At 49.6% G+C, this 21,618-nt stretch overlaps 1 protein-coding gene across 5 annotated transcripts; it reads left to right on the top strand.

Annotated features, from left to right (window-relative positions):
* Window positions 1–487: 487 nt before the first annotated feature.
* On the top strand, window positions 488–21,618 carry LOC128268648 (kinase D-interacting substrate of 220 kDa). 5 transcript variants are annotated; one of them, XM_053005806.1, is made up of 11 exons: window positions 488–609; window positions 13,108–13,239; window positions 13,312–13,710; window positions 13,843–15,262; window positions 15,391–16,377; window positions 16,447–16,612; window positions 16,684–17,683; window positions 18,079–18,114; window positions 19,018–19,114; window positions 20,449–20,634; window positions 20,889–21,618. In XM_053005806.1, the coding sequence occupies exons 1-11, from the start codon at window positions 562–564 to the stop codon at window positions 20,930–20,932; spliced, it is 4,515 nt and encodes a 1,504-aa protein (XP_052861766.1). In that variant the 5' UTR covers window positions 488–561; the 3' UTR covers window positions 20,933–21,618. The 5 variants fall into 5 exon arrangements, with proteins under 5 accessions (XP_052861766.1, XP_052861767.1, XP_052861765.1 ...); XM_053005807.1 differs by lacking the exon at window positions 18,079–18,114; XM_053005805.1 differs by lacking the exons at window positions 20,449–20,634; window positions 20,889–21,618 and having other exon boundaries at window positions 18,082–18,114; window positions 19,018–20,183.

Here is a 21,618-nt window from a genome sequence, read left to right as displayed (position 1 = left end):
TTTGCTTCGAGCACCGGGGGCTTGACCTGACGACCCCGTCCCAACCCAACCGACTAGAGTCAGGATTTCCATCAATCGTCGGCGGAGAACGATCTGTGGCAGCCGCCTGCTGAAGATCATCACCTAGAAAGCCATCACCGCTCTGGTGAGAATCAGTTCGCTCTCGCGCCGCCCGTTGTTCCATCACGTTTTGTGTCGCGTCCGGGAAACACGGCTATCATCGAGCAAACACACTGGTGGCCAGCGAGATTGGCGCGTTTTGGTGTTGTGTCCCCGGGCGGCGGCGTGTTGGTAAAAGAAATCCGGAACGTTGCAGTGTCTTCGCTGGGTTAACTTGCCCGTGGGGCCTGTAACTGCCCTTGCCAGTGTCGCATCGGCAGTAGTGTCCCACGAAGAAGCGAGACGGAAAGACGCGCTTTCCTGTTGTGGCTATTCCTAGTGAAAGTATGCCAATTCGGTGGGAGCACCGAGCCAATCGATTGGAATAGAAAGAACCCCTTCGCCCCGACAGACGATACTGATTGATAGCGGGCGATAGCAGTTAAAATACTCGGCGGCACCATGTTTAAAAGCAAGCACCGCTCACCGGGCCACGAGCACCACCATCAGGTAAATATAGACCAGAAGGGATATCGGATCGGATATAAGCAATATATTCGGGAAGCGATTTACGTTTTGGACAGCGCGGTCCGTGAGGTTCTCGCCCGAGAGAGGGCTGATGTTTACAGCTCTTTACAGTCCGTTCGGCACTTTAATAGGTCCTTAACGGCACCGAAGGTGCTAATCATTAGTGCAAAATCATAGCCGCCACCACCGCGTTGATCACGTTGGGCTGTTTGCAAATGATACACCGTTCGCCGTTGTCGCGCACTGTTTACAAGGGCCCCCAGGGTTATCACAGATAGTGGAGTGGCTTGTTACGGGGCTGCTGAAGTGCTGAAGCTTTCCGATACGCGCGGCTCGGTCTTTGGGGTCGGGATGGGACCGAACGGAAGAGAAGTCCGTCCTTATCTGGGAAGAGCAAGTCCACATATTTTCGAACGCCGACCACGGAGATAATGGCCAAAGATCACGGAGGAGAACGTTATGCGTGAAACGGCCAGCCAATATCAGCCCGCTGTTTGATGGGTCCCATTTGATCCGTGTGATGCACATGACACGCCGATGGATACCCTTCAGACGGGGCTCTCTGAACGTTTTTCCGCCCGCCCCGTGATCGCTGGTGACGTTTACGAGCCACACTGATGGGCCATCCTATCTTTATTACTTCCTATGGGGTAGGATTTTGCGTTAAACGCAACGCGGTGTCCTTTGCCTGGAAGTAGCAATGACGATGCTTAATGGTAGCAGTACACCTTGAGATGAGGCTTTTCTGCGGGGCGCGTCGGCTCAAATGTCTAGTCGAAACTAGTTGACGATAAACCGACAACCTTCATTACACTCAGTGACACGTCGACGCATCGAGAATCATTGCACTCATCAATCAATCTGCTCTCACTCTCGAGCGATCATGACTACGTTTTCAAGCATTGTCACATCAGCACATAGCACATAGCAGTAGTAGGAGCGTTACTTATCATCGAGCACCTTCAATCCATAGTTTCATTTCCACATTTCGCTTGTTCCGTGTATCAAGGGGCCCAAAATTGAAATCAATCAACTAAAAACCCCCCCCGGCCCGAACCGATTATTGATGATATGTACCACACAAAAAGCGGTGTGTTAGATGCTACTCTTCGAACGGACGAACCGATTCAACCTCGTCGTGGCCTCGACGGTTTGTGCATGTGTGCATTCTGGAATCCATGCTCAAATGGGGCGCCGCACGTTCAATGTCGTCAATGTTGTCAGTGTTCTTCCGAGGGTGTCCGCGGACGCGACGGACGGACGGAACGGTGTAAAGCACGACCCTCTTAGCCGCGAATTAGCCGCTCGCCATGTCCGTGCGTAGAGCTCTGATCACGAACGGAACCACAAACGATTCCACCAATTCGTCTTGTTGTACATCTGTCTCCTGTGCTCGCTCGAGTTGGTAAAACGTGGTAGTAGACTGTAGACCGTTTCTCTCTCACTCGAGTGAGAGACTTTGGTTTTCGTGAGTTTTCATAATTACCCTAGTAGTCCCTCGGCATTAGCTGACTAGCAGACACTAGTTTCCGGTTTTCGTAAGCTCTGTAGCACGACATTAGACGCTAGCAAAGCTTCACTAGAATAGATCTCGCTGTCTCGCACTGCGGTTGCCTTAGTCGCGGCCACTCAAATATAATGACCCCAGTATCAGTATTGACTTCGATGTGGATTCGTGGTTGCTTTTACGAAACAAATAGGACAACACAGGGATAGTCCAGGGACAACTTGGGAGAACTGGCAACCTTCTTCATTCATGCCCCGCCAGAATCTCTGGTCCATGGCCTTGAGAGTGGATGCATCGTCCAGCCTTAGCGCCCTAACCTGTCCCGCTCGTTTAGCGCAATCCCCATCGTGGTCGTAATCACACTAACCGCCCCCCTTAGTAATGCCTGAAGCCCTATTGCCTCCGCCTGGCTGCGCTCCGTCCATTTAGTGCGTGCAGAGATTTGCCTGTATTTGTGCCTGGGCCTCCTGGTGCAGGAATCTGGAGCTCGTCGCGAGCAGAGGCTGCTACCCAATTTTGATTGACCTTACGTTATTTCTTTCTCCCCCAACCCCCCGTCGCCACGTGTTCCCCCCTTAGACCCCGATGTGTTTTTTTTGCAGAAAATGTTGTGCTCCGTTCCGTTCCATCTCCGAGTCAACCGCCCTTCAGCGGCGTGTGTTGCGTTTGCTCAGCTGTGCTAACCATTGTTTCGACTGTCACACTCTCTTTCTCTGTGTTTTCGTCCCCAATCCACGACGACGAGAAGAGGAAGCAAGGTGATAGTGGTGTGTGTCTCTGTGTCTCTGTGTGTGTGTGTCTGTTGTCAGGAGGCCAAAATCAACGCCCAACGCCTTCCAGCGCCTACCAAGATTGACTGCCGTCCCCCAAAAGCCTGCTACTGTCATCGACTTGTCACCTTGCCGCCCGGGGGTGACGACGGGCCAGGGCGCCAGGCTTGACGATCTTGGACGCGCCTTGAGTTTCTGCTGCATGTACTGCGTTATCTGCGCTCTTGACCCGCCACCTTGCCAGTGCAGCGATTGAAGGATAACCGACAGACTCCGGACGTAACACCTCGGCGCTGCTTGTAGCGATCGCTTTGCCGCGGCGCACTGAACTGTGATCGTCGTCGGTCCTTGGTCCGGACATGGATAGCGGCAAGAGTTACGATCATGTGCGGGCCCTGGTCAGCAGTATCCATGGGTCGTTTCCGGATCCCGCCTTACTGGAGAGCGCGCTGGATGCGACGAACAACAACAGCAGCCCGGCTACCAGCCCGAGCTCACCGGCCCGTCAGCAGGCACCACAGGACGGGCGGCCTAGACCCGATTCTCCGGCCGATGGACAGGAGCGGCCAGCGGCGGACGGAGCCGCCGCCACACCCACCGGTGGTCCAGCCACGGAAATCGGAGGATCCACCGTCGGTTCGGCACCGACGGCGACCAACCAAAGCGGTACACCGACCCGGTTACTGCACCATCGGCTCCGCATACCCTCGCTGGTCGTAACGAGCTCGCTTTCGCCGTACCACCCGGGCAACCTACTGGCCAGCACCGCCGACCCGGACCACACCGGTCACCGGCGGTTCAGTTTCGCGATCATGAGACGTCACTCCAATACGGTACCTACCTACACAAGCCTTGTCAGAGTTCGCTAGTAACACCATCCCGCCGCCATCCAGCAAGCAGAGCATCCCCACACCCCACCCTTCTACCGTACTGCCACTGTGTGTTCCCATCCCATCCAGCATCCATGTGTTTTGAGCGTGTGTTTTGCCTCACTTTTGCTGCTGCTGCTGCTGCTGCTGCTGCCGCCACTAGGACCTAGGAACTTCCTGTTTAACACTTTGTTCTCACACTCTCTGTCGCTCTGTCCCCATTAACCACCTTTCGCCGTGTCTTGCTGTCACTCTTTTGCATCATTCTGACGTTTCGTGATCCTGTCCTATATTTAGCTCTCTCTTTTTCTCTTTTTCTCTCCTTCGCTCGCTCCATTAGCTCTCGATCGATCTTTTGCCATAGTGAACTTTTCCACCACTCTACTGTTTAATTCTCTTCTGCAACTTTTCGAGAGACCGGAAGCCACCATTTTCGAGGCTTTCCCCTTTTTCGTGTTTTGTACTCTTCTTTTGATATACAGTTACTAGCCGTTTCTCGTTGTCGAGCCCTTCAACCGTTTCTGTGTCGCTGTGTGGTTTGAATGTTTGTTGTGTGTTTGTTAACTGTTTGTTGTTACTTTGGTTTTCCTTTAGTTTTACTATATTCCGTGTTGTTGTATTGTGTGTTGTTCTACTGCTCCTTTTACTATTAGTTAAACGTTGCTAGCAGCCTTGTTGTCGTGAGTTTTCTTTTCTTATCGTTTATTTCATCCGTATTTTTATTGTTTTCACAAAAATCAATTGTTATTACTTAATTGATGAGTGTACTTCTTGAGACATGGCCTTCGATGTCGTCTATTTCGTGATGCCGCGCTATGATTTGGCCAGCATAGCATTCTCATAGCACCCGTTTCATTCTTCTTTCAGTTTGTAACTCTGTGTTGCATTTAGAATTGGAAAGTTATTGAAGAAAATCATCGAGTTCCATTATAATTGAAAATTAAACAAAAAATTTCTAGCACCGTTGTTTACCTAATTCACTACAATAATGTAATCATGATGAAAATCGGGGAAAACATAGCCATCTATAGCCCTCCGTAGCCTGTACCTTTCTGCTCTTGGTCGGCTGAAAAGTTTTAGTTCATTTTGTGACTGCAACTGGCATCGGGCCAACGCAATGGGCAATGGGTCGTCACAACAAACATTTCTGACCGCCAGTTCATTCGAGCGAAACATTAACAGCAAATTATTAAGTGGAATGTCCCTAGAGCATGCCAATTGAGTCGCTTAGAGCATCCGTAAGAACGGGTTACAATGTTTTGATCTTTCTTGCCGACTCGGGCCAAGGATGCGCGGACGCCGTACTCGGAACGCGATCATCTTACCACCGCTCATCAGAGATTGTTAATGGGGTATGTCGCCAACGTCATACCGTTGGCTAGCACGGCGTTCTCGGCACCACAAACTCTATTCTGCTGACGCGTTTCGATGCAAATGCAACACAAAACAAATGGCGGCAAACCAATTTGTCGGTGGCGCGCTCTTTAGAATGCTGCTCATTGTGGTGCTGCAAAAGTGCGCCAAAAATGGTTGCAAAGCTCGGGATTGGACATTTTTAAATTATTCTGCTCACGAGATACCTGTTTGTGTGTGGCAGCAAATGTATCGCCGGCAACCCGGAAACACGCGCTCTGCTCGGGAACGTGGGGCCACGTGCAACCGGTGGCGGGGGCTCGTTGGAAACAGCTCTCATATCGGGTGCCATATTTACACACTTTGCACGCATTTAAAATATGGTATACATGCATACTGGTCACTCAGCAGCAGCAGCAGCACACGATTGATCATCCGAATTGACTTTCAAATCGATTCTTTGCAAGATTTATAGACTAACTCCAGGTCCAGGTGGGTTGATTGATCATCTCTCTGTGCCGCACGACCCGATTGCGAATATTTGAAATGCGTTGCACTACTTAGTAACTGGCACTACGGCGATCGGTTGACTGATTATTGCGTCTGACATATTAGCTGGCAATTATCGTATTATTGCCTCGGTATTTCAAAGCGATTACTTCCTTCATGTGTCTTTTTTTTGTCGTTTCAAGTTACCCGTGAAACTCGTTCGAGTCAGTCGGATAACTGAACTTCAATGTTTGTTGCAAACAACTTTCGTATCATCTAATAATAGGATTCTGTTTCGTTCAGTACCGAAAATAAACGTTACATTGAGATGTGAATTTATAATTTTGTTTCATTTGTACACTTAGTCTGTAGAACAGTTCACTTATCCGGAAACGCAACAACAACGTTAATCTTCTGTTGTTCCTGTAAAAATGGGATTTTTACGCGCGGCGGTGTTGGTCCCGCGTCCGATGTAGAAAATGCTCGATTTTTGTAATGGTCGTTAAGCGAAGAGATTGCAATAAATTGCGTGTTATTAAATTCAATTTATTGGACGAAGTTTAACGCCTATAGTGACTCAGTTATATTAACATCACAATTGTCTGAATAGTACCAAAATTTTGTTAAATGATGTTCAATCCGTTAATGACTTGGCTGGCGCAAGAACGGCCACAACTGGTCAAAACATCCGCTCAAATGGGTGGATTTGGTACATTATTGGTAACTTGGTTGATTTGCAAATCGTACGAATCGCTACGACGGATTTTATGGTCAATGCGTTACAAAGTGAAACGCATCGTGACCAACATTATTCCAACAAAGCTCCTGGAAAGTTCCTCTGAATGAAATTACCTCTTTGAGAAACACAATTCGAGTAACATGAAAAATTGCAAACCGAAAGAGGTCCTAAAGATGATAACCTGCCGCATCCTGCCGATGATAAATGTGTGGATAATTCGCACCGCAGTAAGGCCTCAGAGAACGATGTGAGAAATTTTGATAACTAACTTATATTTGGCATTGTTTCTTTTGATGGCGATTTTTTTACAAGCAGAGCACATTTAATATCGTTGATTTTATCGTTGGTCCCCTATCTTCTTTGCCATACATCACGGTATCGTCCATTCACCGTTGAGGCTCGTCAGTCAGTCAGCATCATGCGAGACCTCTTTCGGGTTTCAGTTCCCGCCGCCAGAGGGCCGACAAGCCCCGTTCGTTGCCATCAGCTGGTGGTGGGACCTGTTTTCTGCCAAGCGGCTTAACGGAGCGGAGTAGTAACAGTAGCAGAACCTCACCTCACCTCGTTCGTGGGACGGTGCCTAACGCCGGTGGTGCCGGGGTCGTTGTCAAACGGAGCCGCAGAGATCGGGCTCGAGATCCGATCGGTCGTGGGGATCGGGTACCAACGTTTAGTCGTACGCGAACGGTTGAACGCAACTGACTCTGGTCGTGCGCGAGTGCGCGTGGTGGTGGCGTTCCTTCGGTGCACTTCCGTTGCGCGCCATTGTGCCTAAGGAACTCTGCCCTCGCTTTGCTCTTTCTCTCACCCCGTCGTGCTAAAAGATGCGCGAGGCAAACGAAGTACCACGGTGATCACAGCAGTCTTGGAACGCTCCAAAGAGTATTGCCTCACGCGCCCAGCACTGATACTGGAGTTGGGTGTCCGTGTCGTGTGTAGTTGTCCAGGAAGCAAGGAATCGCCACCAGTTAAGTGTGTGTTCAACGTGCGAAGTCCTTCCCAAGTGTGTTCCACATCCGCGCACGGAGTAATTACGAATGTGCACTTATTGGGGTGTGCCAGTGTTCGAATTGTGGGCTCTGTTACGGTACAGTGTGTTGTGCGTGTCCTCAAATGTTGTGTTGCCCAATTTCTCAACCTGTTTATTCAGCTGGCTTCGTCGTACATACGGTGCGGTGTGGGGTCGGCGGGATTGCTTTTCGAATGATTTATTACGCTATTCTTTGAATTCCGCTACCGTTTGTTTGGAACATTTGAACCAATTTACAAAAAAATGTAAATTTCCTATTCGTCAAACATCGATGAGATCGAATGATCGACTTCGAACAAAACTTATTTCTTGTTCAAAAAACATGACCAAACTGCAACTTTACCTACTGTACCCTGCGCCGGATGAGTCGGGCAATAAATGCGCGAAAGTTTAATTGATGAACCATTTGTTCGCGATTGGCTCGTGTCACTTCTCAGGCGATTATGTTAATTTATTTCCTACGGTTAGAAATTTACATCTTGTTCTGCTTAGTTTTCTTGTGTTCCTCATCTTGTTGTGTTGCCTGCCTGCCTGCCAGAAATTTCGCCACCAGCAAACCCTAAATGTGGAGCGTTCGAAATCAAAGGGGAAAAATGGGCCAACAGGACATTGTACGGTAGACCCAAAGCAGCGCCCAGTTTCGATGGTCTTTTAAAAAGAAACAAGTTTTAGGGGTTCGCCCCATTGCTTCGTTCAGATGAAATGAGGAAAAAGGCGTATCAGCGGCAAATGAATCTGGTTAACTCCGTTAAGAAGACGCGCAATGCAACTGAAATCTTGCGCTTACACGATAAATTCGAACGCCTATCGATCCAATCCGAAAGCGATCTCACACACGAAAGCACATTAGTTTTCATAAGTATGGAAAATGTTGTTGAAACTTGTACTGGATGGTTTTTAAATTCTTGGTGGACTTTCCCGCCAAAAAATCCAAATTAAGTAAGATCCAATCCGATGAAATCGACTTGAGGGTGACGGTAGGGTCCACAAAGTCCAGAAACGAGTTTGCGCTGTAAGGAATGTGAAAATTGGCACAGCGAAACGTGATTAAGCGCTATCAATTAGGGAAGCTGGAAATTATTTCCCGAAACACAATAAATTTGCATCATTTTGGCACGCTTTGTCACGTCTTCCCAAATCCTGCGTCGCGATGGGGGATTAAGGGCTCACGATCACGATCGTCCCGAAATGGCAATCAGAGGTGATATAATTTATTGCTTTCCCGCTCCCCACCGACCGTCCGGACCGGGGTGTACGACGAACAGTAAAGAAAAAAAGAGGAAAAATGGCAATACAACGAGAACAAGGCAACCTGCACGACGATGTGCACCTTTTCACCGTTTAGTGCGCTTCTCAGTGGCCCCAGCGGGGCACCGATTTCACCAGCAGCGGTACCACCATCCTGTGGGAGAAGACAGAAAGGACGAAGAAAACGAAAACGGAAGAAGATTTGTGATCAGTTCGGTGGGAAGACCCCAAAATCCTGCCCACGCTCTCGAGCGACGCGAGTATTCGGGTGTTCCGTGTGCAGACGAAGTAAATGTGTCCGCCGCTGTGAGTGTGGTTGTTGGTTGGTGTGGTGCCGTGTGCGCTAGTTCCCCCGTCACCCGGTGATTGCGCGTCTCAAGATGAAAGTAATCGGATGCGACGAGCTGATCCTGAACGTCCAGCGCCTCAAAGCGTATGGCCGTCGAATAACGCGGTCTTCGAAAGTGCACGTACGTTACATGGTTTTTTACAGCCACTTTCTACGCGTTCCCTTTACCGCGCAGGGTCATAAATTTGGACTACCGTCGGACTAACCCTGCGCTGCGAACGGGCTGATCGATCGACCAATATTGATCGAGTGTCGAAAAGGATAAAGTATATTTTTAGTATTTGTTAGAAGAAGCTAATGAACATCTGTGACCCTAATCGGAATAACCTTTGTGCAATACTTTTAAATTTTAAGTTTCTTGGCTGTGCACAACAGCTTTGCAAACAGTCTGGGGCCATTGTTTTTATATTTTACAATTTTAGCAAAGTTTGAACGAAAAAAACTGTGTACACCTAAATCGGACCTTAAGCAAAGCAAAGACGGAAGATCCTGATCATGAACTTTCATCTGCATGTTTTGCATTTGGCGAAAATTATCTTTTCTCACTTTTTCTGGCCAGTATAGACAATGTTTAATATGAGAAAATATCAGATTCCTTTAAGAATATTCGTTGTGAATGTTCTGTTGCTCGTCCGCCGAGTTCTGTTGTTCAGTCGAACTTGGGTTTGGTGGAATCTGGATGTGTTGAGTGCATGTTAGTGTCGCACATTCAAGGGTTGATCAAAAATTTGTGAAAATCCCGAAAATGGCAGGTTATGTTGTTTGGTTTTTCGTATAGAAACATTCCACAACATTCTGCGTCCGTCCATCCCTCAAAACCGTATCCAAATGCACGGCGCTGACTCATTGCTTAGGGATCCCGGCCTAACCGGATCGCTGAATGATTGCTCGGCTATAAACGACCTTGCGCATACTGAACTCCTTCTGTAAACATGGCCGTGCGCTCACTACCGATATCCTGCTACTGGGCGGCTTCTGGGAACCAGGGCGACACACATTGATCCGGTCCGCGCTTAGCGGTACGACAGCTTCGGAGCACGGTAGCGGCGCGCACAGCAGCTTTAGACCAAGTCCTACAAGCAGACCCAGCGGACCGGTCTTCGTTCGATTTGCATTGTGCACCCTTTTGCAGAGACTGGCTTTTGGGGTGATAGGAACGGGCCGTCGGTGGGCCGTGCTTCTGGGGCTGGGCGTACGGCGTCTTGGCCTTGCGGCCGGCCAGACGGACATTCGGCGTGCGGCTTAACCGAGCATGGGGGTGTGTTGGACAGGTAGAAACTCGGCCCGCGGCTCGGTGCGGTGTGATTAATTAAGGGTCAATTTAAAAGTATAATCAGTCGCTGATAAAAAAGGAACTGCTGCTTGCGGTCCTAATCGAATCGGAGGGTAGCCACTGGAGGCTGGACTGCAACAGGCCGATCCAGACGGTGTAGCGCCCAGCCGCTGCGTTTCTTTCGCTCAGCCCTCCCGGCGATGGCAGTTTCACTGACCAGTCGTGATCATTCTCGCGCCCGATTGATTGATATCTACGAGCGTGTTTAGGTTTGCCGGCACGAGAAGTAGTTTTCTATTATTATAATGGACAGCTTAAATGATCGGCCCTATCGGCGCATATCAATTGCCAGTGGGAAACCAACATTTCTGCCGGACATGTAGTTTCCGGTTCCTGATCACTGCAACTTGGATGCAACTAATGCAACTGGAGCTAAAAGTTAGAAGAACAGAAGTGATGCAAAACACTGGCTTCGAGCTTCCTTCCTTGAATAAATGAACCATACAAAGTAGAAAATCTCGATGGAAAATACTTCTGGATTTTAATTATTGGTAGAGGATTGAGGATTATCAATTCCATGTTAGTATTGCGGACAGTGGTCCGTTCTTAGTACTTGTACCAAACGAGTCAATTACAATTACTCAATAAACCTTCGAATATTGCTTACGTACTCTCCGTACAACTTGGTACGGCCTCAATCGATCGGCCTGTTGACTTAAGCCGTAATGGCATTGATTGACATGAAAATTAAATTAAAATGATCCTCGTTCGCGCCATCATCATCGCGGTGCACGCCATCCTCCGGGCACGCGTGTGTTTCATAACACACCACCGCCAACAAAAGCCAGCTCTTACATGACCCTCCGATCGAGGAGGAGGAGGACGAGTCCACCGGTGAAAGGAAGATCGGGGTGCCCGTCGATGACAAAATTGTAGAATTATCCATTTGTAAAACGATATAAAATTACGGGCTCAATGTGAGCACGGTAATTCCACGCGAAAACCGGAACACCTCTATCTCTCTCTGGGGACCGGTGCGGGCCGGGGTTGGGCTCACGGTAGAGTTACCTAGCTGGCTTCTAGTCAAGGCTTTGACCGCAAAGGCCACAAGCTGGTGCCGGTGCTCCGATCGGGCCCGCGGCCGATTGCCGCGTTCTGTCTTTCTTTTGCCTTTTCCACTAATGATGTCATCATGTACACCACCGGACCACCTCACGCCGGACCATATCGATCCCTTGTTAGCGCGCGAACCTGGCCCCGGTGGTCTGCAGGACGCAACCAACCGGTATATGGTAAGTGGTAGTGGTTGCAATTTTACTGCGCAAATACCGACGGTCTCCCGGCCGGCGGCCTGCCTCTTCGCTTCGTGGCCTGGTGACGGTGGTGGACCCAAAGGTCGTCACTTTTTATTTGTTGCCCCGCCGAGGCCCCTTGTGGGCTCTCGAGTAATTCGTCCCTATTCGTCTCGTTCATCTTCACGGCAATGAAAGAGTCCCACCAGCTAGTGGTGGGAAAATCGGTCAATAAGAAAATCAGCAAACCGCATCAGGGTCTCCGGGGGTGCCATTGAGTATATGCTCTATGCTCGGGTGTCTCGTGACTCATCATCAACTCTCGGTGGAGCGATATTATCCGCCTCGATTGGCAGCGCGTGCGTTACAAACGAGATCTGAACGGGCTGAGTCGAGCACCATTCGTCGTCGTCGTTAGCCGTCTGCCCGATTAGGAAATCCAGCATCGGAGAGCATCTATGTTCCGTCAGGCTCGGTTTGCGCCCCATGTGGCCCGCGGGTCGTCTGTGGCAATCATTGCCATATAAATGCGAGCCGCATCTCAAGAGAATCCATAGCTGGTCCTTCTGCACTGTCCGATTCCAATTCGTTCTGTCATCGAGCCAGAAGCTGGCACTCTAAGAGCTAACTGCATGTCCTTCAGGGAATGGCAGCGCCTGGTGCAATTGAATGCCCAGAAGGTCTCCATATTAGTGTTAAGGCTAATACTATCTTGTTAACGACATGGTACATTTGTTTGCTGATTTACTCATCCATTTTTTTTTTCTTCTTGTTAACATCTCTGTGTGGTGTAGTTTGCCGAGCCGTTTATGTGTTTTGTTTTGTGTTGTTGCTGTTGTTGAAATTAGTAGAAACGGTTTTAAAGAATGGTTTCGATCACTAAACAATGATCAATAATGTACGATCGGACCCGATTGGCTATATCGAATTAACAACATTCCAGACAAACATCTGGCGCATTGCATAACAAAAATGATCCCTTCTTTAAGCGAATGTCATCGCAACGGAGCTATCTTAACTTTTAATGCCTCTCAACTGATGAATAGTATAGTTATACAGAATTCTTATTTTAATTTTTAGTTGAACGAATGGTATTTTATTTAAAGTTTTTCGATCATAGGATAGCCATACCTTACTTAACATTATTTTAATACATTTTGGACTTTACGAGTTCTCGGTTTTGCTCGGCCCGCTCTCAACTTAACGTCGATGGATTTGCGCGCCGTTAGTGTTCAATTCGCGATAAATAGTGCTGCTTTCCACCGTTTTGTGCAAGCCGCAAATAGAATAGCAGTGCAAATGATTAGTAGCAATGCCTCAAACGCATACGGTTTTTACAAAAATGCTCCACGTCCCGAGAGCAGTTTCAACAGCCTTATCAATGGCAACAGCTATCGGTTTCCATAGATGTGGTTTGGCTGGCATTTTGATTTTCTCTCTAGGAATTAGATATTTCGTTTCAATTTTTGTGATCGTGATCTAACCACAAGAGTATCCAGTTCGACCAATGAAACGATGTACGATTTTCTAACTTTTCCTTTACCTATTTCCGCAAAACAAGGCACTGAACCGGTGTGATTCGATGGGATCCTTAGGACACCGTACACTGTTACAGTACCTGGAAACAGATGATCTGGCTGGAATGAAAACATTCCTGGGGACCCGCCAACTGCAGGTCGACGATCGGGATGAGGTAAGGCCATCGGTGCTATGTTGCATAAGAACGCAGTTACTAATTACCCCGTTCCCTGTTTGTCGGTTCCAGAACAACACGACGGTGCTGATGCTGGCGTGCGGCCGTGGAGCCTCCCACTTCGCAAAGGAACTGCTAGCCCGCGGTGCGGATGTACAGGCGCAGGATCTGGACAACTGGTCCGCACTACACTTTGCGGCGAAGGCCGGTCACGTCGATATTGTGGAGCTGCTGCTTGAGAATGGGGCCGAGCTGGAGCAACGCGATATGGGCGGCTGGACCGCTCTGATGTGGGGCTCGTACAAGGGCCATACCAGCGTGGTGGCACTTTTACTGCAGCGCGGGGCCGATGTGCAGGCACACGGCAACTATCACCTGAACCCCCTGCTCTGGGCATCCGGTCGCGGTCACACCGAGATCGTGCGGCTGCTCGTGAACACCGGGGGAGCTAAGGTGAACGTAGGTGACAAGGTAGGTGTCGTCGAAAGACACGCATTCTATCGGACGTTTGACGTAGGATTGACCGTATGGTCTCATCCGTTTTACTTTTGATTCATCTTCAAAGTACTGTGAAATAATTTCTTTTTCTCACTACTCGCGAAGTATGGAACAACGCCCTTGGTGTGGGCCTGCCGGAAAGGAAAGGCGGAGATCGTGGACATACTACTGAAAGCGGGCGCGAACGTCGATACGGCGGGAATGTACTCCTGGACACCGCTGCTGGTCTCGGTCAGTGGAGGTTTTCAGGAGTGTGTCACCCTGCTGCTGGAACGCAAACCGAACGCGAACGCCCTGGATAAGGACGGTATGACCGCGCTGTCGATCGCGTGTCGCGAAGGCCAGACGGAGATAGCGTCGGCATTGATCGGTGCCGGAGCGTACCTGAACGTGCAGGATCGGGCCGGTGACACACCGCTGATCAACGCCGTCAAGGGGGGCCACCGGAGCGTGGTGGAGATACTGATGAAGCGTCACGTGGACGTGGAAATACAGGGAAAAGACAAAAAGACTGCACTGTACACGGCCGTCGAGAAGGGGCACACGGCGATCGTGAAGCTGATACTCCAGTCGAACCCGGACCTGGAGCTTTCTACCAAAGATGGCGATACGCCGCTGCTGCGGGCGGTCCGCAACCGTAACCTCGAGATCGTGCAGATGCTGCTGGAGCGGAAGGCGAAAGTGGGAGCAACCGACAAGCGGGGCGATACCTGCCTACACGTGGCGATGCGCGCCCGCTCGAAGGCGATCGTCGAGGCGCTGCTCAGCAACCCGAAGTACGGTCAGCTGCTGTACCGGTCGAACAAGGAGGGCGAAACGCCGTACGCGATCGATGCAACCCACCAGAAGACCATCCTCGGGCAGGTGTTTGGCAATCGGCGACTCAACGCTAACGAGGACTCGGAGGGGATGCTCGGGTACGGGCTGTACTCGTCGGCGCTGGCCGATGTGCTGAGCGAACCGACGCTAACCACCCCGATCACGGTCGGGCTGTACGCGAAGTGGGGCAGCGGGAAGAGCTTTCTGCTGGCGAAGCTGCGCGAGGAGATGAAAACGTTCGCTCACGCGTGGTCCGAGCCGTCGATCAACGCGTCCTGGCTGTTTTTTCTCATCTGCCTCCATCTGGCCATTGTGATCGGGACCGTGGTGGGGCTCGCTACGTGGAGCTACATTTGGGGCCTGTCGACGGCCGTCACACTGCTGCTGCTCATCTACTTCCTCGACATTCTGTTCAAGTTCCTCGATCGCCGCTACGACCTCGAGTGGCTGTACGCGGTGAACCACGGCATGTCGCGGAAGCTGGGCCGCTTGCGGTTGATTCTGCAGGTGGCGTTCTGCCATCCGCCGGGCCCGCAGAACGATCAGCAACCGATGCCGGTGCGGTTTCATTTTGCCGAAGCGAGCGGTGCGGCACCCAACGGCGACGCCGCCATTGCCTTGATGTTGGCGTCCTTGTTCGATGCCATCGAATCCCACTATGGCTCGTTGGCCACAGGGTTATATCGTGCCTTTCGACCGCGTCCTTGTAAGTACACCGAAGATGCGGAGTGGTTGGTAATCATGCCACTCATTTTCCGGTAGCCTTTAGCACGAAATCGTTTACGAAATCATTGGACTGATCTTCACCCCTTTTCCTCATGTTCGGTGTTTCAGTAAAAGCAAACGGTGGCTGGAAGTGGCGTAAGATGTGCTGCATGCCCGTGGTGATCATGTTCGAGCTCGGCATACTGGGTATCCTGGCGACGGCGTCGCTCTCCATCATCTACTCCGAACACGAGCTCGAGGGCCGTGAGGAGATAGCGGTAACAATCTACGTGTTGCTCGGTTTTCTTTTGGCTGGAGCCATCGCCAATTTGCACGCCTGGTCGAAGCTGATCGGTGCTCTTTTTATGTCGCAAGGAAAGCACCTGAAACGGGCATTCTCGAGCAACGAGGCCGCTCCTCTGACGGCCCTCGGGGCGGAAGTGAGCCTGATGGCCGATATGGTACGGTGCCTCGACGCGTTCACCAGTCAGCAGAGCCGCCTGGTCGGGGTAGTCGATGCGTTGGATTCGTGCGACACCGAGCGCACGCTCACGATCCTGAATGCCATCCAAACGATACTCTCCGGACCGCAACGTCCCTTCGTATTGCTGCTGGCGGTTGATCCGCACGTCATCGCGAAGGCGGCCGAAGCGAACAGCCGACGCCTGTTCACCGAAGGCGGTATCGGTGGTCACGATTTTCTGCGCAATCTCGTCCATCTTCCGGTTTACCTGCAAAACTCGGGCCTGCGCAAGGTACAGCGGGCACAAAATACGGCCCTCAACGCGTACCGTAGGGCAATGCCGGACATGGGCCGGGAAGACGATCAGCCCACCGGCAGCCATTTGGGCCACTCAGCTTCAGCGCGCCGACTGTCGAACGCGTCGGAGATTATGTCTTCGCAGGAAAAACTACGCGCCATGCCAAGCTCTTCACGGGGTGGCAGCAAGAAGCTACGCGTTTCGGATTCCATCGCCAGTTCGATCGGTTCGAATCTGCACAAGCTCGGCCAAAACCCACCGATGGACCTGTCGAAGATCATTCTCACCGACGATTACTTCAGCGACGTGAATCCGCGCAGCATGCGAAGGCTGATGAATGTGATCTACATCACGGGTACGTTACTAAAAAGTGGTTCCATTTTTGCGGATGATTGAATGAAGAATTCTTCTTTTTCGCTGGTAGTACGCTTGTTGAAAGCCTTTCAGATTGAATTTAGCTGGTATCGATTAAGTTCGTGGATCAACCTCACGGAACAGTGGCCACTGCGTGCTAGTATGATCGTGCTCGAGCATGATCAAGCTGGCGACAGCATCGATGACACAGTTTCACTTCAAACAGTGTATGATAAGTAAGTGTGCGACGGTAATTGGACGCGATGGTCGTGATCCCGTTGTAATGCCGGTTCCTTTCCCCCCTCAGAGTCCGTCCTAAGCTGACGTGCCTGCGAGAAGCCGTGGCATTGCTGGATCTCGATCGAGACGAGCGCAAGTTGGACGCCTTTTTGCAGCTACACAAATCGGATCTGCTGGTATCGGATCTGCGCATATTTTTGCCCTTCACGATTAACCTCGATCCGTACCTGCGCAAGGTGCTCAAAGAGGATCAACAAGCGATGGAAGACGAGGGAATCATCATACCGATGAAAAGTGTGCTGCCACCGACGAAGCCGACCGGATTTGCGCACGTCCCACGGCACCACCAGGGAAGCATCCTGCATCCAACACCGCACCACGCAAGCAATCTGGCGCATTGGCCAAACTTTTACAACCCACAACCGACGGCAATGGCACTGATGAACTACTACAACCAAAATCTGGCCAACCTGCTTAATCCGAGTCCCGGGGCACTGCTGAATGAAACACTGCCGGGTAGAATCATTGTGGAACGCAACGAGCATGATCAGCATTCCATGGCTGGCGCAGGGGTTTCCGGTGCACCGGGGAAACCGAAGGGAGGCTCGCTACATCAGAAGCCATTGAATACGATGGCTCCGCCACCGATCGACATCGACCTGTCGAACGTGCAGCTCTCCAGCCTGACGGTCGAACAACTGATCGACCTACTGGGGCAAGTGAGCGATCTCAAGCCCGCAATGGAGCGTACCGGTCCTATTTTGCGCGAAAACTCCATCTCCGGTCGTGTGCTGATGTACTGTAATCTGGATGAGCTGAAATCGGTCCTTCAGCTGAGCTTTGGGCACTGGGAAATGTTTAAGCTGCTCATAACGGCACTGCGGGAATCGAACACCGCCAGCCAACCGCCGCAGCGGAAGCTTTCCAAGACCACCAGCTTCGCCAAGGGTACGGGCGACTCGCTCGAGATGCAGGAACCGCATGCCCAACCGGCTGCACCGTTCGGTTCCGCCTCGAGCAGCTTCCAGCCGATTCGACAAAAGTCGCAGAACCTGCTGGAGAAACAGGTAAGCGACCGCTTCGTGGCGCATCCTGGCCAACTTTCGCACTCACTCAAACAATTAACCGATTACTGACCGTGTTTTCGTTTTACTGACTACATTTTTACAAACACCACTTCGCGTCGACCCACCATTCTTTGTTACCTACGCGCGCGTGCGCAATTTACCAACGACAAATAAACACAAACATTCATGAAAACATATGCCAACAATGCACAAAACTAAAACTCCTTCGTACGGCCGGCATAAACTCAACCAATGAACTTGATAATACACGATGCACCAATGGCAAACAATGAAAATGATTCGGTCGTAAAAACTTCACTTGAAAAACCGACACCTAACATGCTTAACGTGTACACACTGTGTTCTCGACCTTTGTGTGCGCGTACGCGGAATAGCAGCCGGCCAAAGTGCATGATTACGAATATCTTCAGGTAACGTTCGCCAAAACCCTTTCAAAACCACCGCCTGTGTCTAAAACTCTTTTGTTAACCAGTACGGTGCTGTGTTTTTGTTGTGTTATTACCCTCCTAGTCTAGCTCCCGTTTGGTTCGCGCGACCCGCGGGTTCGATTCTGAACAACGAAGTATCCTTTATCCAACTACCATCTGCCCTTTGTGTGTCCCGGTGGTGCCATGTGGTCATGTGGTTTTGTGTTAATTTTGTCACTTAGGTGTTGTGTGTTTCCATTTGAATGGTTCTTTTTACTCGACGTTCTTTTTTTAATGCTTTTCCCTTCCATTTCTAATCAATCGATGTGGAGGTAAATGGACTGAACTTGTTGTAACTTAACACACATTTAAGCTACACATTTTTTGATAATATGGTCTGTTAATTGGGAAACTTGCCGTGTGTATTTAAAACATTTAATTTCTATCGTTACGTAGAAAACACCCAAAAAACCCCGCATGAATCCTGTAATCAAACCGATAGGGTAATTGTGGGGCTATATTTTATTAAATCACGCTTGATGTAACGTTTTTCACACCTTTTTATAATCTTTCTATGGTATGGAATATTTTCTGGCTAGCTATCTGTTTTCTGGTCACATTTTATTGGTTTAACGATACTTTCTGCATCTTTTGGTCTCATTTTGGTCCCTCACATGAGATGAACTCTCCCTTTTCGATTCCAGTGCCTTGTATCCCAGTGCCCGTTAATGATAATGTTTTTCGGCGCAATGTTTTTACCCTCTCATGATTTTTCCGTTCCATTCACCTCTGAAACTCGTCTTCCCCATCGAACGAAGGATTCGCTACACCTTCGCGGTGCACATCAACAGAATCCGAACTAATGCTGCCGTTTTCTTTTTGGCTCGCGCGGGTTCGTGATTACAGGTGACGCTCGAGGAGCAGATGATTTGCGGTGCGCTGCAGACGCTGAACGAGGACGCCTTCGAGGACGTGGTCAGCAGCGAGCGGCCCAGCCCGACCGGTGAGATGTTTAGCCAGTTCAGCCTGGCGCCAATTCGCGAGAGCTCGGAAATCGGTTCACCGCCGCGTTTCACTTACAATCTTACTAACCCAAACCTCGCCGCCCTGGCCACCAGCAATGGTACGCTGAATGGCGACGACGGCGGGGTGGCTGGCTACGGTAATGAGGGAGACTGTGAGCTGCACTTTCCGCTGCCTCGGTCCGTCGGCCACAGCCGCTCCCACAGCCTGCACGATGGCGATGGTGGGGCATTGACCAGCGTCGTGATCGTTCCACCACCATCCATTCTTGGCCACTCGTCACCCACCGTTACCACCACCGGCAGCATCAACGACACTAAGCTCTAACTCATGGTGAATCGATTTGCCAAGCCGCTTGCAACCGCGGCACCCGGTTTCAGCATGCATGGCCGGTTTGTCGTCGTTGTGCTGACTGTTGTTACTTCCGTTGTGTCGTGTGCCGTGCTGTAACTGCTGTTGTTTTTGCCGTGGCTTTCGTAAAACACCCTACACTCACGCAAATCACCAGAGATGAGAGTGGCACGCAAGGATCACTGACAAACGTTACCAACCGATGGCGTAGGAGCAGCACGCGAACAAAGCAAGAAGTATTTGTTAAATGGTTTCTCTTATCGAGGAAATCGGTACATCCAAAGTGATACTACAATTATTGCCACTATTACTAGCGAGTTTGTTTAGCGATTAGTTAGAATCGTGGAGGTAAACAAACATTCCCTTAACAGAATTGATACCACTTCCCTTAGACGAATTGATGAATAATGTTAGGATACAACAAAAGTGAAACGATTCACAAACACACGCGCCCCAAAACCACGTAGAGACCAATTTATGATCGTGTACTTAAAAACAAAGACAACACCAGGTAGAACGAGCCGTTTTTCCTGGGAAATGTGTTAGAGTTTTTTTTTGAAAAACATTACCAATGATAAGCATAGTGAGAGAAACGTTGAACTGTTTAGGCCAATTGTATGTTTAGCTATTCGAGAAAACTTGTTTCAATAAATCCACGAACCGCGGCTGTACAGAGAACCAAGAGGTACGCGGGAAGATATGTAAATCCTACAGAGCGTGGCGTCTGATTGTTTCTAGCTTTCATTGCATGCCATCCTCGAAAGATGCACCCATCGTGTAAAGATTTTTGCCATTTTTCGTTTGCAATTGTTTGCCGGTTTTTCGTATCGTTGTGCTCGTCCTTCAATGCACTCTTCTAATACTGAATGCAATGCTGCCCTGTCAGGCAAGGAACTGTTCGTCTCGATTTGAGTAATGCGGCTTTTTCGAATCCTGTCCAACCTTTGTCCAACTCTTTATCAGTATCAGTTTGCAGCTCTCCGCTCCCGGTCCCAAAGCAGACGGCATCGATCCTCAAACCGACCGGCAGCATACGGAAGGGCGACGCGAAGCGGGTCACGATGTCGATGTACGACAGCGACGGAAATCTAACGCCCACCTTTGTCGAGGTGCTGAACGAGAAGTTAGCGAGCAAACCGAAGCTAACCGGTAAGTGAGCGTCCTTCACACGTGACATCCACCATTCGCCTCCATCATCTCCATGATCGCCACTTCAACGTTTGTAGCCAAACCTCTCTCTTCAGGTCGAGTTGGCAAGTTGAGGTAATTTAGAATGTTTGCGTGTGCTTGTGTGTGTTTGCGTGTGCTTGTCTGAGTGTGTTTGTGAATTGAGAAAAGTTCTTGTAATTTGGATTCAATATCCCAATGTTCGCTGTTTTTGCTGATCTCTCAAACCGTTGCAGTGAAAAGACAGTACAGCTTCATAGAACCGGAAGCGAAGAAGTGACTCCTCCGGGGAGGAGCACGATCGTTACGGAGATCGCAGATTGTTTTCCATTTCGGTATTTTTAGCTAAGCACGGATTCGACTGGATTGATAAGGATTTTATCTTATTTCTATTGTAAATTGTCGAACAGTCTTAAATGTAAGAAAACAGAATCGTAAGTCACGTAAAGAAAGGGTCCGCCCGAGTGTTAGGTTCAGAAATTCTCACATCTGATCCCCACCATTTGTCCTTTTTTGTACATTTGTTGAAACGAAAAAAATGGTTTTCGATCGATTTATCGAAAGTAGTGGCCAAACAATTACATTAAAAATACACCAAGGTTTTGCAGACATATCTACTAAGAGTGTTGTTTGAATTTACGAATCCTTGCCCCAGCAGTAGCATCCATTTCGTGTTGTAGTATATATTTCTCAAGAACACAGTTTAATTTAGTGGACTTTTTATCGCTCTGTATTAAAGATAACTTTGATCGATAAATCGGAAGAATGGGCGATTCAAGTTTCTCAGACAATAGAACTCCGATTTCCGGCTCTCTGGACCCTGTAAAGTGAGAAGTCAGTGTCTTAGACATGCCGTTCACCGGGCATTTCGGACAGTTCGGTGCCCGTATTCCTATTGTTTTAAAAAGCAATCTACTGTATCTTTCTTTTGTAAGAGATAATATAAAAAAACGGTTTTGTTATGTT

Source organism: Anopheles cruzii, chromosome 2, assembly GCF_943734635.1.
Source record: "Anopheles cruzii chromosome 2, idAnoCruzAS_RS32_06, whole genome shotgun sequence".
NCBI lineage: Eukaryota > Metazoa > Arthropoda > Insecta > Diptera > Culicidae > Anopheles > Anopheles cruzii.
This window is presented reverse-complemented; position numbering and strand designations above follow the sequence as displayed.

Bases quoted from the DNA above. Each gene is read 5' to 3' on its own strand.
- LOC128268648 (XM_053005804.1), top strand. From the start codon at position 562: ATGTTTAAAAGCAAGCACCGCTCACCGGGCCACGAGCACCACCATCAG. The intron at 15,263-15,390 runs GTAAGTACACCG...TCGGTGTTTCAG, and splicing joins TGCCTTTCGACCGCGTCCTT to TAAAAGCAAACGGTGGCTGG. The intron at 18,115-19,017 runs GTAACGTTCGCC...TCGTGATTACAG, and splicing joins ATGATTACGAATATCTTCAG to GTGACGCTCGAGGAGCAGAT.